A 19,597-nucleotide genomic window follows, 5' to 3' on the forward strand; every position below is an offset into this window, starting at 1 on the left:
GGGGAAAGAGAGAGATAGAGAGGCTGAGAGCATCAGAGAAGGATAAGAAAATGCAAAAGCCAAAAGAGTGAGAAGCAGAGAACTCAAGGCATTCAGATACCAAGTGCATTGCAGTTACCATCAAAGGCAGAGCCTTAAGGGCAGCTGGGCCACATGTGCATTGAGCCAGCCTCGAGGAGTGCTGGGGAGCATGATCCTCTCATTTGTCAGACACCAAGGAGCCAATTTTAACCTAACTTATCAGTCAGGAACCTAATGAGATGGGTTGTGACCACGGTATTGGGTGGGCTATAAAACCAATATTCCACCTGATCCCGAGGGCTTCCCACCCTGCAAGTTAGGTTAAAATTACACCACTAAGAAACTGGGGGTGCTAAGTAGAAAGAGAAGACTGGGGACCTAGACAGTTAACTGCTGGCAGCAGGGAGGACATTTCAGAGACTGAGAAAACCATTCCGAGTGGCTATGCTGGAACTTGGCCACACAGGTCACCAGTTATTTGACATCATTGGATTGGAAAATAGGGATAGCGTGCTGGCCAAACTAAAATGTCCAACTGGAGATGAATAGAGCAGTACATGGGCTGCATAAAGCAGTGTGCTGATGTCCAATAATGAAGTTAAAAAACAGATTGCAATGAAGGTGGAACTTTGTCCTTTCTCTTACATTTCTTATCAGGGTAATATTAGCTTTCAGTATAATTGACTCTTATCTAAGGGGCCATTGTCCAACTGTGACAATTACAATGTAAATGGTGCCTTTTAAGATTGTAAAACTCATTTGACGGGAGTGTTTTTAAAAAAAATTCACCACTGTTCCAATGTAAGAAAATATTAGGACCAGTGATTAAAACCTTGGACAAAAAGGTACGTTTTAAAGATTGCCTTAAGAGAGGAGAGAGGTAGAAGCATAACGGTGAGGTTTGCGGATGGGATCGCGGAGCTTAGAGCTGGGATAACGTTTTAGTGACGAGCCTTGTCCCCACGGGCAGCACATACTGGGAGTTCAGGAGTGTACGTACGTGATTTCCTGGCCATTTAAAATAATGGTTGGAAAACCGGTACACGGCATGTAACAGGATTCTCCATTGGTGCTAGCAAGTGCTGAGAATCCCAGCCAGAAAGAAGAAGGTTGAAAAAAAAATACCCCTTTAAGGCATACACAGGGACAATGAAATAGTGAGCTAATGAGAAATGCTTAATACATTATATGCTATGTAGATAAAAGTGTAACTGATGGACTAATTTTTCCTTGCTGCCGATGCGGGTGAATTGATATTAAACTTCTGGCTTGACTGGCCCACATGACGCTGCCAGTGTTGCATTCTGTCCCAGTTCTTACATTTGTTGAATATTCAGGAAATCTCCATCTCTGTCGTAATATGATGTGCATGCACCTTTAAGGGCACTCATGTCAATCAATTCACACCTTGACAAGATGTCTTTTTTAGTTCATTCATGGGACGTGGGTAGCGCCGGCTGGCCAGCATTTATTGCCCATTCCTAGTTTCCCCTGCTGAGTGGCTTGCTTGGCCATTTCAGAGGGCAGTTGAGAGTCAACCACATTACTGTGACTCTGGGGTCTCATGTAGGCCAGACCAGCTAAGGACAGCAGATTTCCTTCCGTAAAGGACTTTAGTGAACCAGATGGGTTTTACCAATAATCACCAATGGTTTCATGGTCATCAAAAGATTCTTAATTCCAATTATTTTTATTAAATTCAAATTCCATCACCTGCCATAGTGGGATTCAAACCTGGGTCCCCAGAACATTAGCTGACTTTCTGACTAATAGTCCAGCAATAATACCACTAGGCCACTGCTCAGTAACATGGTGGCAGTTACTGGCAGCAGGGTTTTGGAAGATTTGACTGCAAAACATGCAAACCTTTATAGTTCAAAGGGTTAGCAGGTATAGTAATCTATTGGGCACATGATTTGTTGTCATTGTTTGATTTGATGGGCTGAATGGCCTCCTTCTGCACTGTAGGGATTCTATGATTCCATAATAATGTGACACTGACATCAGGTAGCCAGGTGCGCGGTACTGTAGGGAGCAGGCAGGCAGTACTGAATAGAGATGTGCCTTCCCTATGATTCACTATGGACACACTGTAAATGGTTTAAATAAACTAGTTTTTAAGTAGATACTCTGATGCACCTACAGTTCTTTACCTTGCTAGAATCCTTGCCCAGCACATTCTACAACATGTGGTAGAGGAATCAGTTTGGTCCATTGTTGGCGCTTTATGACCAGCACCCACAGTTCAGTGTGCCTCATCAAGCATCCCAGTGGTACACTCACTATAGATGGGTAGCAATGGCACATTGCAAGAACAATCATGGCCCCTACCCCACTGAGATTGCTGCTTGAGGACTTGCTGTGAAAAACTTTGTCAACCAATCCAAATTGATTCTTTGTTTTGTGAGGCCGGATGAGAATCAGATCAATACCCATATCTCCTGCCTCTCAGACAGGCCATTCATTCATCCCTGACCACGCCAGTACCAAACTTGGTGAATCCAACCAAAACACTACAAAAGGCGGGAAATCAGTTTGCTGCCATTTTGGAAATCTGCTCTGTGGCCCAAGGCAACAGCACAAATGGCAGGATTGCCTAGCAGTGCTTCAGATGTGACAGAACAGGACATTTTCAGTGTTTCTTCTCAGTTAGAGTTTCCAACAAATGGGGCAAATAACGACACCACCAAAAATGAATGCCTTTCTTATGCTTCTAGGTGAAATTCACCAGCATTTCCAGGACTTCCGATCCATCAATTCAGAGATTAGAGGGTTCCCAACATAACTAAAACTTGTCACATGTGCCTTGGTATCTCTCTCTACTGGCCGATTTCTTTGCATAGCGCTGCAAATATTCGTCTTCAGCCTTCATATATGAAACTGGAGGGGTGGGGGGTCAAACAAACCTACGTATTGAGGGTCAGATTCCCACAACACTTGCCATAAGACCCATAGATCACAGAGATCCTTTATGTCATCTGCACCCAAGCCACTTCCATACTGCACGGGAAAATGTGTGTCTAGTTAGGCATCGTACAAAAGTTCGATGAGGCTCTTCCATTGGATCGCTTCCTGTCAAGAATTTCCACACGTTTTCCAGGACTGGGGAAGCTGAAGATGGAATACTATATTTCTCTGCTCCCAGAGGCCATGTCGGTCTGTCTGTTCACATCTAGGAGGTTGCCGTACCCCCAGTTGCAGGAGGATAAGGAGGAACTTGACCGCATATTTTCCCCGTCACACAACCAACCTGCTGGTGGTCCAGCCTGGTCACCATTCCTAAGCCCAATGGTCATGTCCCGTTCTGTGTGAATCTTACGCAGTTAAATAAAAGGCAGCGGGAAGTCCACCCCATGGCATTGGTAGATGGCAGTTAGACTACACGCACAATAATGTTCTCCAGGGACTCCTGTGGTGTGGGGGAGGAGGAGTCAGTAGTATAAGTAGTTTAAATATAAAAGGTCATGAGAATAGTTAAAGAGGTAGCTTCATGTTGTTAAAACGATAGTGTGCATCGGGGAGAGGTTTTAAACACCCAAAAAAACCTAAATGAAGTAGATACCATAATATGTCTCTGGCTCTTTCTTGCTAGAATTGTAATCCAGCACATTCTGCAACAGCCTCAACCCTTCACACACAACAGAAGAAAAGAGCTGGTGTTAAAGAGAAACAACTATCGATATGCACTGTGTGTAAGGATCCTGCAGCTTTATAGGGATCCTACACATCGCACCTCTGCTCTGAGATCTCACCTTACTCCAGCTAGCAGACATTAGGTCCTGATAAAACTGTTCAAATTTAGGTAGTAAAGTTTATCTGCTACAAAGTTTAAGCGGGAAAAGCAATTAAATAACAGAGTCTGGAATGTCTCAGTGTAAGCAAAACTCAAAGACATGATTGCTATTTCTGGGGAAGTTAAAATACTGCAGACAGGCCTAAGACCAATTTATCCAGTGAAAACTCCTTGCAGCCTCAAGAAGTCTGAAAAAATGCAGCCATTTTTCCACCTAAATCACTGCTTTGTAGCAGAGCGGAGAGTAAATGTGGGAAAAGTCAGTAACCAGCCAAGGCTGTGGCCTAAAGGTCTTGTAACTCAGAGTCAAATTAACTCCAGAAGTACAGGAGGAAACCCAATAGCTGTAAAAGGTTGCAAATAGCACAAAAATCTTGCATAAAGCTAAAAGATGACCACAAAACGTCCAACGCTCAATTGAAAGGCAACAGCCTTGCTATCTGAATGTACTTTGTTCCAACAATTCATTAAGCCATATTTTCTGGACCTCAATATTCCAGACCAGATAAACAAGCCATAAAAATTAAAATTGCTCCAGGCAGTGAAGATCTCCACAGAGTAAATATATCAGGGATGTCCGACAACCATCTTCAAAATCCAAACTAAATATCCAAATCCACTCAAAGATCAATTACGAGTGAAACTCAACTTCCAATTGAACCATCTGGAATTCATGTCTTACAGGTCACAACCCACTGAGGCCATTGATCAGTTTATAAGTAGGTGTAGAGACAAGTGGCATGGTTATGACTTCAGAGCAGCTGAATTAGCCAAGAGAATTATCAAGCTTGTGCTAACATAGACAAAAAGATAGTGAGTTCCCACGCCACACCACCCCGCCAGCTATCACCACACGTCCAACTCTACATTCACTATCACGGGATCAGGACCATTCAGCCCTGAATGTCCAAGAAGGCTTCATTAATAAAGTTAAGGAACGGTAAGAAGTCTTACAACACCAGGTTAGAGTCCAACAGGTTTATTTGGAATCGTGGAGCTTTCGGAATGCTACTCCTTTATCTGATTCACCTGATGAAGGAGCAGCGCTCCGAAAGCTCGTGATTCCAAATAAACCTGTTGGACTTTAACCTGGTATTGTGAGACTTCTTACTGTGCCCATCCCAGCCCAATGCCGGCATCTCCACCTCAAAGTTAGGGAAGACATTGTAAAATGGGGAAAATGGCTTTAATATTCAAAGAAGTGCCTGTTATGCATGGCGAAAAACACTGTTGCTTTGCTGTCTTGGAACCAGATTTTTAGCAGCAAAAACTTGTCAGCTTTAATTAAAATGAATTGCAATAATGTAGCATTTTCCTAAGATGGAGAAATGAATCATTTGTATTATTTTCTGGGATGGCCATGACGAAGACAATTTCTCCCATACAGTGCGTGTGTACCCTGTTTGTGTTTTGTATGATTGTGATTCAGGCCATTGACAAGGCTCCTATTCCATGCAGGCAGAAATCTACTTAACATTCAAAAGTCGCAGCCTAATGGTGCCATCAATTTCACCATGTAATTTTAAGCTGAAGATGAAAGCAGCCACAATTTTTCTTTGCATCTGTATTGCCTCACGACAGACAGCATACTAATGAATCTATGCTGCACCCTCCCTCGATCTTCTCAACATCTTTCCCACACCAGAGATTCTAAACATCAACATAGCACTCCTAATGTGGTTTCACTAAGGATTTATATAAATTCAGTGTTACAGTTCCGATTTTATATTCTATGCTTCTTGCTATAAAATCCAACATTCCATTATCCACTTTTTCAGCCTCATCCACTGAGGTGATGCTTTTAACAGTTTGTGAACTTAAACTCTCACATCCCTCTGATCTTCCATCTCACTCAGCCTTCCTACACTGAAGATCTAATTATTTCTGTTATTGTTTTTATCATAATGTACCATCTCAAATTGACTAACATGGAATTCTGTCTTTTTTTGCCTAATTATTTACCTTATCCCACTGATGCCTCTACTTTTTCAGAAGGCTAAGGAAATTTGGCATGTTAGCTACGACTCTCACCAACCTTTATAGATGCACCGTAGAAAGCATTCTTTCTGGTTGTATCACAACTTGGTGTGGCTCCTGCTCTGACCAAGACTGCAAGAAACTACAAAGGGATGTGAACGAAACCCAGTCCATCACGCAAACCAGCCTCTCTCCATTGACTCTGTCTACACTTCCCGCTGCCTTGGAAAAGCAGCCAGCATAAGCAACGACCACACGCACCCCGGACATTCTCTCTTCCACCTACAAAAGCCTGGGAACATGTACCAATCGACTCAAGGGCAACTTTTTCCCTGCTGCCATCTGGCTTTTGAATGGATTATAGTCAAGCTGATCTTTCTCTTCACCCTATCTGTAACTGCAGCACTATATTCTGCACCCTTTCCTTTCCTTTCCCTTTCCTTTCCTTTTCCTCCATGTACTCTATGAATGGTATGTTTTGTCTGCAAGAATCAATACATGTGACAGTAATAAATCAAATCAAATCATCAATATCCCCTGCAATTTTGTTGGTCCTTGGAATGAATTACTGTGCCTCCTATGTTAGCACCATCTGCAAATTTGGGCAGCGCGTCAACCTATTATCCAGGTGACTGATTCACAGAGTGAACAGAAACAGTCACAGGACAGAATTCAGGATTGCTTCCCTACTTTCAATCACTCTGAAAAAAGTGCCTTCAGCACCTGCATTCTATATGTTCCTTTTTGGCCAATTTTATATCCAGTTTGCTGTTTTCTTCTAATCCATATCCCTTAATTATCTCCAATAATCTCTGATGAGTTCGTATTTGAAATTCTAGCAAGACATTTGTTTCCCGATCGTGGCTTGACTGAATGGGGTCTTAGTCAGAGGCATTTCCAACAGTATCACTTATCAACTAACATCATATTTCACTGACTGTTCCTCATGTATCAATCTTATAAGTTTTTTATTAGTTTATTTATTAGTGTCACAAATAGGCTAACATTAACATTGCAATGAAGTCACTGTGAAAATCCCCTTGTCGCCACACTCCGGTGCCTGTTCATGTACACTGAGGGAGAATTTAGCATGGTCAATGCACCTAACCAGCATGCTTTTTGGACTGTGGGAGGAAACTTACGCAGACACGGGGAGAATGTGCAGACTCCGCACAGATAGTGACCCAAGCCAGGAATCGAACCCGGGTGCTTGGCGCTGTAAGGCAACGGTGCTAACCACTGTGCCATCATACCACTCTTTTGAGCGCCAGCAGGTATCTGACCTGGAGGCATCGTGACTGAGCCCAATTCTGTTCTCCTCCACATGTAGACACTACAGCACGAGTCACAAGATTACGATTGTGAAGAGTATGGGTTTGGATATTTATCCCCGCTGTTGCCCCTGGTCCCAAAGTGCTGAGGCAACTGAAGTACCCTGACTGTCACCCTAGCTGTTAACAGCTCAAACTGGGGCTCAAACCCTCCTTGCTATTTGATTCAGTTGCAATGTGGATGCGGGCGTCGCTGGCTGGGCCAACATTTATTGCCCATCCCTGAGGACATTTAAGAGTCAACCACATTGCTGTGGATCTGGAGTCACATGCAGGCCAGACCAGGTAAGGACGGCAGATTTCCTTCCCTAAAGGATATTAATGAACCAGATGGGTTTTTAGGATAATCGACAATGATTTCATGGTCATCGTTTGACTTTTAATTCCATATTTTTATTGAATTCAAATTTCACCATCCGCCAGGGTGCGATTTGAAACCCAGGCCCCAGTCCATTCCCCTGACTCTCTGGATTATTAGTCCAGCAATCCACTATACCACTGCCTCCCGCTATGCAAGACTTACACAAAGATTTTGCCAGATGCATGTAAAATTAAAGTGATTAGTTTGTGCACTTTCCTATTTTCCTGTGAGTTCAGTTCTCTCTGGCCATTTAGTCATCAAACCTTCCAGATAATGATAGTTTTGAAAAAGGCAGAGTTAGGAATATGTCTCCCACTGGATCCCTAATATCAATCTAATGCTAGTAGAGTGGCAATGAGGGAATACAGCCAGGTTTGGAATCCCATTTCAGAGTCACGCCTATGCCAGTTCCTGTTGCAAGGCTTTCCCTTTTTCCTGGCTGGGGGAGAAATGATCGAGATGGGGCAGCAGGTCCAACCTAAGCAGCACCTGAGACTGATGTGTGTGAAAGGGCAGCCCGGAAGCGAAAATGAAACAGACTCACTGTGTGGTGCCGGTCCTTTTCTCGACGGGTTTCTCTTTGTCAATTCTGCAGTCGGATAAGCTGTCTGCGTGAAGCTGTGACAAGCTGAGCTGTGGAGACAGGAGAAGTAAGGCTGTGTGATTACTCGCAAGCTAGTTTGCCCATCGACATACGATTTCTTGTGGAACTCTTATTTAAGTGCTTTCTGCTCGACAACAATTTCAACTGACAAAAGGAAGGCACCCTTGTTGTCTTGAAGACAATAATATTTCTCATCCCCCCCACCTCCCCTCCACTCCATTAACCATTCCAACAACTTTGTTATTTTTACTTACAGCTGGTGGAAACTGTGCAGCTAGGGAACATCATCATCTTTTATTTATTGTGAGCCTCTATTATTGCTGAAGATGACTGGAGGCTGTCAGCCATGTTGACAGTAGCTGGGATGAGAATAATTTGTTTAGATCAGTGTTCTCGGGATGAACAGAATTGAACTTGAACAATGAATATTTTGCTTTCTTTTCTCACCAGATTCCAAGAAGTTAGTTATGGTAGGCAGCATGATGGCACAGTGGTTAGCACTGCTGCCTCATAGCGTCAAGGACCTGGGTTCAATTCCGGCCTCGGTCACTGTCTGTGTGAAGTTTACACATTCTCCCTGTGTCTGCGTGGACTTCCTCTGGGTGCTCCGGCTTCCTCCCACAGTCCAAAGATATGTGGGTTAGGTTGATTGGCCATGATAAATTGACCCTAGTGTCAGGGGATTGGCAGGGTAAATATGTGGAGTTATGAGAATAAGGCCTGGGTGAGATTGTGTTCGGTACAGACTCGATGGGTGAATGGCCTCCTTCTGCAGAGAGATGTTCTATGATTCTAGAGTGTTTCTGTAGTGTATAAAAGCTAACCTCTTGTTTACCGAGGGAAAAGGAATAACCCAGTCAGCCTCTTGATCCCATTCAGTTAGATTTTGGCGGCCCTGTACGCTAATTCCATTTTCCCACTTTTGCTCCTTACCTAATCTAGCTGTTGGCACAGTGGTTAGCATTGCTGCCAGGGACCCAGGTTCAATTGTAGCCTCGGGTCACTGCCTGTGTGGAGTTTGCACATTCTCCACGTGTCTGTGTGGGTTTCCTCCGGGTGCTCCGGTTTCCTCCCACAGTCCAAAGATGTGCAAGTTAGGTAGATTGGTCATGCTAAATTACCCCTTGGCATCACAGGAGATTAGCAGGGTAAATATGTGGGGTTACGGGGATAGAGCCTGGGTGGGATTGTTGGCGGTGCAGGTTCGATGGGCCGAATGGTCTTCTTCTGCACTGTAGGGATTCTATGGTCTATGGATTCTATCTCACATGCAAGCCAAAATAGAAAGCTTATTTTCCTTTGGTATTCAAAGCAAGAACACTCTGTGTCCTGTTTCAGAAATAAAATATCGCTTTATTAGTTTGAGACCATTTTGCGCCCTTTGCAGGGATTCATATCAGAGACAGGATAATGCCACTTATTGTGGAATTTCATCAGCGATAGAAACAGGGGCAGTGGGGAGTAGGTTCTTAATTAAGCAAAAGTCAACCTTCACGTCATGGTTCCCTGAAGGCTAAAGCAGTGAGATTAAAACACAGGCTAAATATAGCCCAGCCTCAAAGCTCAATTTGAAAGAGAGTGTCCTGAATAACGCACGCAAGATTTGATGGAAAATGACTTGCAGCTAGCACTCAGGGGCACCAGTAGCAAGTATTCGGCAAAGAGCTGCAAATGTTATTGGCCCCCTGGGGGCTTTTAACATAGCAAGACTGTGCTGGGTTTGTTACCATCGGATAATACAAGGAATATGCAATGCTGAAGAAAACATTAATGTTAATGGAACTGCTATTTCACGTTAGTGTCACAAGTCAGGTAGTCGTGCGTAAGAACGCACATTGTCCATCTGAGGCAACTTATTTTGGTGGACGATTTGCTAGGTGGCACAATTAAGAACGGAAATTGGGTTGCGGTCTGCCAAAGAGTAGAATTATAATTCAAGTGGATGGGTATTCTAGCCTCTTACATGTACCAGATGTTCATTTCTCCACTATTGTTGGCGAGGCCTTCATCTGCCAAGGCCTAGAAACTCTGGAATATCCTCCCTGAATCTCTCTCTCTCTCTCTCTCTTTTAAGATGCTTCATAAAAACCACCCTATGAACAATCTTTTGGACATCTGCCTGAATATGTTCTTATCTGGTTCAATGCCTGATGTTGTTTGAAAACACTCCTGTGAAGCGCCTTGGGACATTAAAGGAGTTACATAAATGCAAGTTGTTGTTGTAAGCATGAAGGCCTTGTTTCACTCAAAATGAGGCCTTTGCTGCTCATGAACCATATATGTTCACAATTATCTACAAATATCATAATTGCTCCAAAAATGTTTGTCATGTTCTACATGTCCATAGATGTGCAGGTTAGGCGGATTGGCCATGCTAAAATTGCCCAAGGTGTGTAGGTTAGGGAGGTTAGTGGAGAAATACAGGGAAAGGGCCTGGGTAAGATGCTCTGTCGGAAAGTAGGTGCAGACTTGATGTGCTATTTGAAAAGAAAGAACAAAGAACAAAGAAAATGACAGCACAGGAACAGCCCTTCAGCCCTCAAAGCCTGCACCGACCATACTGCCCAACTGAACTAAAACCCCCTACCCTTCTGGGGACCATACCCTTCCATTCCCATCCTATTCATGTATTTATCAAGACGCCCCTTAAAAGTCTCTATTGTATCTACTTCCACTATCTCCCCCAGCAGCGAGTTCCAGACACCCACCACCCTCTGTGTAAAAGACTTGCCTCGTACATCTCCTTTAAACCTTGCCCCTTGCACCATAAACCTATGCCCCCTAGTAATTGACTCTTCCCTTCCTGGGAAAAAGCTGACTATCCATTCTGTCCATACCCCTCATAATCTTGTCGACTTCGATCAGGTTGCCCCTCAACCTCCGTCATTCCAGTGAGAACAAACCAAGTTTCTCCAACCTTTCCTCATAGCTAATGCCCTCCAAACCAGGCAACATCCTGGTAAATGCTTTTTGTACCCTCTCCAAAGCCTCCACATCCTTCTGGTAGTGTGGCGACCAGAATTGAACACTATATTCCAAGTGCGGCCTAACTAAGGTTCTGTAAAGCTGCAACAATGACTTGCGAATTTTTGAACTCAATACCCCGGCTGATGAAGGCTGGCAAGCTGCATGACTTCTTGACTACCTTCTCCACCTGCATTGCCACTTTCAGTAACCTGTGTACCTGTACATCCAGATCCCTCTGCCTATCAATACTCTTAAGGGTTCTGCCATTTACTATATATTTCCCAGCTGTATTAAACTTCCAAAATGCATTACCTCACATTTGTCTGGATTAAACACCACTTGCCATCACTCCACCCAAGTCTCCAACCGATCTATATCCTGCTGTATCCCCTAATGGTCCTCATCACTATCTGCAAATCCACCAACCTTTGTGTCGTCCGCCAACTTACTAATCAAACCAGTTATATTTTCCTCCAAATCATTTATATATATTACAAACAGTAAAGGTCCCAGCACTGATCCCTGAGGAACGCCACATGTCAAAGCTCTCTATTCAGAAATGCATCCTTCCACTGCTATCCTCTGTCTTCTATGGGCGAGCCCGTACTTTATTCACCTTGCCAGTTCACCTCTGATCCCATGCGACTTCGCCTTCTGTACCAGTCTGCCATGAGGGACCTTGTCAAAGGCCTTACTGAAGTCCATGTAGACGACATCCACTGCCCTACCCTCATCAATCATCTTTGTCACTTCCTCGAAAAACGCGATCAAGTTAGTGAGACATGACCTCCCCTTCACAAAACCATGTTGCCTCTCGCTAATACGTCCACTTATTTCCAAGTGGGAGTAAATTATTTCTCGAAGAATCCTCTCTAATAATTTCCCTGCCACTGACGTAAGACTCACCGACCTGTAATTACCTGGATTATCCTTGGTACCCTTCTTAAACAAAGGAACAACACTGGCTATTCTCCAATCCAAATATGGCCTCCTTCTGCACTGTAGGGATTCTATCTATCCACCCAGCACTGCTTTCCAGCTGCTCTGCGCACCCCTTCTTTCGTTCCAAGTTATAGAAAGATGCCAGATGTGCTCTGACACAGAGGCTTTCGTTTCCTGGATATTTTTCCAGGTTCAGGGAGACATCCATACCATCAGAAGAATGTGATACAGTTATCCAGGGAGACCTGTGTGGAGGGACTATTGGTGATCTGGAATCAATTCTAATAGAAATCAAACTCTTGTAGGAGATTCCTGAACAGATCACACTGATATAACCTGATGTGTCAATTCCCACTTTGTTCTCTGCTCTACGTTTTTGATCTCTAGATTGGATCTGTTGTTCATGCTAACAACATCTGGATTATTTAGCTCTTCCATTTTATTGCAATACCCATGGGGGAAACCGACTTACACACACAGTACATAGGTGGTCTTGATATCTTGTTGTATAAAAGTTAACCTCCTGTATGCCTTCATAGGAATATCAGGAAAAGGAATAGCCCAGTCAGCCTCTTGATCTCATTCAGTTAGATCTTGGCGGACTTGTACGTTAATTCAAATTTCCCACTTTTGCTCCTTACCTAATCTAACTATCTCAGTCTTGGACGCTCCAATTGTCCCAGAATCCAGAGACTTTTGGGGAAGAGTTCCAAATTTCTAGCATCCTTGGTTTGCAGCAGTGGTTCCAGATTTCACTTCTGAGTGTGCTTTTTCTTCCCGCCACAGCAAACATCCTCTCTGCTCCAAATCCCCAAATTCAGGACTTCCCTGTCTCTACTGCTGTGTAGCATTCTGCTAATCTTCTTAACCATAAATGGATGCTCCTTTATCACATCAGCTCCTGAATTCTTCAGTTTTGTGATTAACTCCTGTCCGTTTTCCTTTCCTTTCAATGTGCTGTGGATGGTTTTGAGACGAGCGACTTCTGGAAGGGTCTATTTATTCGACACTATTGCCGGAATTTTACTGCGGCTCGCAGAACGGAATTCTCCATTGACCTTGGGCGGGATTTTATAAGCCTCACCCGAGCGAGGTCGTAAAATATCAGCCTATACCTGTGAATTTTTAAAATTCAATTACGGGATGAGAGCGTCGCTGACTGGGCCAGCGTTCATTGCCTGTCCCTAACTGCCCTCCATTTCAGAGAACATTTGAGAGTCAAGCACATTGCTGTGGTTCTGGAGTCACATGTAGGCCAGACCCAGGTAAGGACGGCAGATTTCATACATTAATGAACCAGGTGGAGTTTTCCAACAAACAACAATGGTTTCAAGGTCATCATTAAACTTTTAATTCCAGATTTTTATTGAATTTAAATTTCACCATCTGCCATGGTGAGATTTGAACCCAGGTCCACAGGCCTAGCTCTGACTCTCTGGACGACTAATCCAGTAACAATACCACTGTGCTACTGCTTCCCCCAAAAATAAGCATGTGGATCATGCCTGTTGTTTCCAATTGAGCCAACATGTCAACTTTGTGCTGCCTACTCATTATCATGCCTGCAGTTGGGGTGGCGGTGTGCCTCAGCAAGGGGCCCAAACTCATGAGAGGTCAACAGCAGTTAAAGCGAGCCTGCACTAATTAAATCAGCTCACTCTTCTTACAGGGAAGTGAGATTGTGGCTGAAACAGGTCCTGGAAGTGAAGCCACAGCTGATTCTGACCTGGGATAGGGCACTAAGATTGGCACAACATGGGAAAGAGCAGGCTCCAAGATGTTCCAGTGCTGCATTAGAGGCCTTATTCGAGGAGGTGCAGAGAAGGAGAAATATGTAATCTCCACCGGGGAGCAGGAGGCCTTCCAAACACACATTCAGGAGGCAGCGTGGGCCCAATAGGTGTTTCACTCGATGTCAGTTAAAGCTCCAAGAACTTGGTTGCATGCTGTAGATGTTCAGTGACCTCATATGATTGGTAAAGATTAGTGGATACATCTTCAAATGCCATTTACCACCAAAAATATCATTTGCCTCAGCAACTGCTCAATTCACCACAGCCCCATCAGTCATCGATCAACAATCTCGATCAATCAGGTTCAATCTGAAAATTTATAGGCTTCACCTCGTCCTCACAGACTCGGCACTGCTGCCATTCCCACACCCGCATCTCAGCTTGCACAAACTGCCAGCTATTCAACCATGATAACCAGATCACCCAAATGGATCACACTACACCTCACTGACACAATTTCCTCTCTCTTGAGGGCAAGGTAGTGCACAATCGGAGTCAGCAGGGCCTAACTGGCGGGGAGTAAGCTGGAGGGGGGGGGCAAGCATGACTCCATATCCTCACTCTCATGGGGGAGACGGTTCTCACCATCAGTAGAGCTGCTGTATCTGAAGCTGTGGCCAACAATGGAGCTGAAACCATTGAAGATGACAGTATCCTCTTTCTCAGGTTCCACTCTGCTCCCTCCCCCACCCCTCCCCCACCACCCCCTCACCCCACCACCCTCGCTCTCTCTCTGCAGCCTATGGAAGCATGTGCCTTTTCAATCATAGCCCTCTGCTCAGCACAACTTCACACATGCCCTTCTCCTTTCAGATACCTGAGAACTGCAACCTGGCCAGGAAGTGGTGTGCAGACAATAGATGGAAAAGCAAGAAGACAGGCGTGCTGAAGAAACATGTTGTTCTCATACTCACAACCACCAGCTCAGGTACAGCTGCTGCACATACGTTGCACTTTGTACTACTGAGCCCGTACCTAAGTAATATACACACTAATTGATGCTATAATCTCCCTACTCTGTATACTTCTGGCCATGTGTATGCTAATGCCCTAATAATGGAGTGTTGTGTGATTTGCAACAGAAATATATGTAGGGGATATAATTATGGAGCTCCAAAGCCACTAGTACCTCAAAAATGGGTGCTATACATCCAAATACTGCAGCCTGCATTTCTTCATAAGTTGTTCCTAGATTCTCAAGTTGCTGTATACTTTTTAAAATTTACTAAGTTACTTCATCTCAAGGTATTTGTTATTCTAAAATAATTCACTAATATCCCGTAAAAACTCACCTGATAATCTATTTCAGATCACAGTTTGCTGATCATAGACCTTTTGAACACCAAACAATTTCTCTTTATTATTTTAGTGCAAATTTGACTATTTTACTCCACGGATTCATTCTCTCCTTTGTATGTTCCTAAGAATTGACAGTACTGGTCATTTTTGTTTTTGAATAATTCATTGATTTGCCTTTATGTTTCATAAATGCTCCACAAATAGAGCGATGCAGTGTTGAAACTTACATCAAAGTGCATGATTTCATTGCAAAACCTTTATCAAATTTCTTGTATGTAAAGATTTTAAAAATAACTTATTTACCAGTGTCACAAGTAGGCTCATATTAACACTGCAATGAAGTTAATGTGAAAATCCCCTAGTTGCCACATTACAGCGCCAGTTCAGGTACACGGAGGGAGAATTTAGCATGACCAATGCACCTAACCAGCATGTCTTTTGGAGCGTGGGAGGAAACCGGAGCACCCAGAAGAAATCCCCACAGACACGGGGAGAACGTGCAAACTCCACACGGACAGTGACCCAAGCCTGGAATCGAACCTAGGACCCTGGCACTGTGTGGCAACAGTGCTAACTGTTGTGCCACTGGGAACCATGTGCCCTCCTTTCATTTGTTATCCTAACCTATATCAAGATGGTGATCTTTCAACTTCTTTTTATTTGCACTTGAATGGGAAATGTTGAGACTTTTTCCATAAAACTTCAGCAAAATTCAAGGAGAGATCGTAACATTGCTGGAACCTCACCTCCTGTCACGACTGAAATGCCGGTTTAAGATTGTGAAATAGTAAACACTTTGATGTGGCAGGAACACATTTGGTCCCAGTAGCTGTGGAACATTGATGATATCCTGCATGGAGTTAATGGAGTAGAACATTGGGTGGGATTTTCCGGCTGCGCGTGACCCAAGACCAGAAATTCCCACCCGAGCTCAACGGACCTTTAAGTGGTCCACCAAATTTTCTGTCCTGCCTGTTACGATTTGCACGGCAGACAGGGCAGGAACTTTCCAGCCTACCTACGGACTACGTCTAAGTGGCAGTTTTCAAGAACAAGTCAATGTAACTTTTCCTCCTTTCTTCTCTCGTGGCTTTGTTAGGAAAGTCATTGGCCAGAATTCTCCTGTCTTGCACAACTCATTGCCGCTGCCTACGAGAATTGGCACTCAGCCAAATCTCCATTCACTGTAGCGGGACCGGAAAATCCCAACTGCAGGCAAAGTTGGAGAATTCCGGCCATTGCCTGTTATGGCACTGAATCACAGATTTAAAAGGTGGTGAGTGCTGAGTTTGACTACACGTATTGACTACACATCCTCACATGCCACTTCCCATCCATTTTCCCAGTTTCTCCACCTCGATTGCATCTATTTTGATGATGCTACCTTCTATACTGGAACTTCTGATATGTCTTCCTTTTTTCTCAAATAAACACCCTACCATCCACCACGACATCATGCATGACAGGGTCCTTAACTATGTCTGTCCCATTCTGAGCAATTAATTCTACTCTTTCCTTTGCCCCTCCCTCCCTGAATCATATAGGATTCCCTTGTCCTCACCTTCAAACCCCTCTCTCCCCCATCCTGGTCTGTGTTCAATTAATCACCCTCCGCCATTTCTACTGTCTTTAGAGTGACATCACCACCAAGCATATCTTCCCTTCCACTTTCAGCATTCCAAAGGGGCCATTCCCTCTGTAACATCCTTGTCTACTCTTCTGTCACCCAACGCTCCAGCAACAGCTTCTTTCCTGCTGCCATCAGACTTTTGAATGGTCCTACCACAAATTAAGCTGAACTTTTTCCTCACCTATCGATAACTGCGGCACTATATTCTGCACCCTATCCTTTCCTTCTCCCCTATGTACTCTATGAATGGTATGTTTTGTCTGTAAAGCACAAGAAACAATACTTTTCACTACATCCCAATCCATTTGACAATCATAAATCAGTTCAATTCAATTCAATCTTTCCATGTATGCATAGGAGATGCAACACCCACCTTCAAACACTTCCCCTCTCACTGTCCAAATCCCCAAATACTGCCTCCAGCTGACACAGTGATTTAATTCTACTTCTTTCAATTTAGAATACTGTATTCACCACTCAAAATATGGCCTCCTCTACACTCGAGAGACTAAACGCAGATTGGTGACTGCTTTGTGGAACACTTCTGTTCAATCCTTCAGTTTCTGATCATCTCTCATTCATTTTAATTCTAAAGCTTGCTCCCAGTCTGACCTTGCTTTCTCGACCTCTTGTAGTGTCCCATTGGAGCTCAACAAATGTTCATGGAACAGCACCTCAACTGGAAACTTCACAGTCTTCTGGACTCAACACTGATTTCAACATTTATTTATTTGTTTGTTTATTTATTAGTGACACAAGCAGGCTTACATTAACACCGTAATGAAGTTACTATCAAAATTCCTACAGTCGCTACACTCCAGCACCTGTTCGGGTACACTGAGGGAGAATTTAGCATGGCCAATGCACCTAACCAGCACCTCTTTAAGACTGTGGGAGGAAACTGGAGCACCCGGAGGAAACCCATGCAGACATAGGGAGAACGTGCAGATTCCGCACAGACAGTGACCCAAGCTGGGAATTGAAATCTGGCCCCTGGCTCTGTGAGGCAGCAGTGCCAACCACTGTCCCCATTTTGTTTCCTGCATTTCTTTGCTTTTTCTCCTCATCGCCCATGGGGTGGCACAGTAGCACAGTGGTTAGCATTGCTGCTTCACAGTGCCAGGGACCTGGGTTCGATTCCTGGCTTGGGTCACTGTCTGTGTTGAGTTTGCACGTTCTCCCTGTGTCTGCGTGAGTTTCCTCCGGGTGCTCCGGTTTCCTCCCACATTCTGAAAGACGTGCTGATTAGGTGCATTGACCTGAACAGGTGCCAGACTGTGGCGACTAGGGGATTTTCACAGTAACTTCATTGCAGTGTTAATGTAAGCCTTACTTGTGACTAATAAATAAACTTTCATTTTATTTCTCTTCCGAGCAGCAGCAGTTCATCATTGTACCATTCACACGTCCGCTGGGCACGCCTTTTGTTTCTCTACTTGTCCTATTGCTGCCCCCTATTGGCCTTGCATTGTCATCCCATTTATTATCTAATCCCGCCTGCCCTCCACGCTATCGCAGGTCTTTCTTTTTGCTCTTTCACCAACCCCGTCCCTCTCACTTGTTTAAAACCCATTACTCATTTTAACATTTGCCAATTCTGATGAAAGGTAATTGACCGAATACATTAACGTTTCTCACTCCACGCAGGCTGACAAACCTGCTGAGTATTTCCAGCATTTTCTGCTTTTATTCCACTTAAGCCTGAGTTCCTTAAAGCAAGTGTGCTCTTTCTGGTGCTCTTGCTGAGAGGATATGGATTTGGGTCACTGTCTGTGTTGAGTTTGCACGTTCTCCCTGTGTCTGCGTGGGTGTCCTCCGGGTGCTCCAGTTTCCTCCCACATTTTGAAAGACGTGCTGAATAGGTGCATTAACCTGAACAGGTGCCAGACTGTGGCGACTAGGGTTGTAAAGGATCACCCCAGGACCACAGTCTGTGCATGTGCAGCACTGACCTCCACTGCTGGCTTGACTGCCAAAGCTCAGGTCACCGAGCAGGAGAGGACTTACTGAAAATGGCCCCTATTGTAGATGGAGCAATAACATAGTGGATAATATTGGGCAGGCACAGGGGAGGGCTGCTGAACTTCAGAGGGAAAACCAGCATATGTTATCTGAAATCAGATACTCAACGAGAAATGAAACAGCAATTTTACTTGGCATCCTTTGATCTGCACGAAATTGGTCTGTCACTGTTTGAAACACTTATACATTTAAAGACTCTGATGATTAAATGCTTGGAATGGTCTCTCCGACATGGCAGTGAAAAACACATTATTTCAAAGAGTGTATGTGTTTTTTTAATGTTTCCAATCGCAAAGTCTGCACCCACAAATGGCTCAGCACAATAAGTTATTGTTGAGAGAGGGGAAGGCGTGTTGCCAAACTGATGTCCGAACACAACAGTGCTCCTCTGACAAAGAGGTAAAAGGAAACGCTTTCCAAGTCAGCCCTTAGACAGAGTGGCTGTTGTGAACAAGTAAAATAACTAATCTCAACAAAACAAATGATCTTATTGTGTGTTGCATAACCCAGCAGCAAGACAAAAAGCCTGATACAGAAAGTTGATCAAAGGCCTTCAGGGCCACTGAACCTTCTTTAGTCACTCCCTTTGTTTTGACTTATTCTTCAGTGCACTTAATGGCCAAACAACGAACACCTTGTTTCTTATTGTTTCGATGCAAATTGAAGGAAATAGAATCAGTCCCCACCCTTGCTCTGTGTTTAACAGGAGGTTAAACTGGCTGCCCTCCTCTGGAATGATTCTACCCAATGCATGGCCCATGCAGAGGAGCGCTTCTCACCAAGTGTGATCCCAGGACCACTGGTGATCCGCGAGGATCCTCCAGTAGTCCTCCGGCTGGCCCGAAAAGCAAGTAATT

The 19,597-nt window shown here is 44.1% G+C and overlaps 1 protein-coding gene across 1 annotated transcript in view; it reads right to left on the reverse strand.

Moving 5' to 3' along the window:
* The window catches only part of LOC144497218 (regulator of G-protein signaling 8-like), a 62,064-nt gene that overhangs the window by 18,879 nt on the left and 23,588 nt on the right, over positions 1-19,597 (reverse strand). The window contains exon 3 of the mRNA XM_078218130.1: positions 8,028-8,116. Within this exon, the coding sequence (XP_078074256.1) occupies positions 8,028-8,116 (89 nt within the window). The remainder of the gene's footprint in view (positions 1-8,027; positions 8,117-19,597) is intronic.

Source organism: Mustelus asterias, chromosome 8, assembly GCF_964213995.1.
Source record: "Mustelus asterias chromosome 8, sMusAst1.hap1.1, whole genome shotgun sequence".
In the NCBI taxonomy this organism is placed as follows: domain Eukaryota; kingdom Metazoa; phylum Chordata; class Chondrichthyes; order Carcharhiniformes; family Triakidae; genus Mustelus; species Mustelus asterias.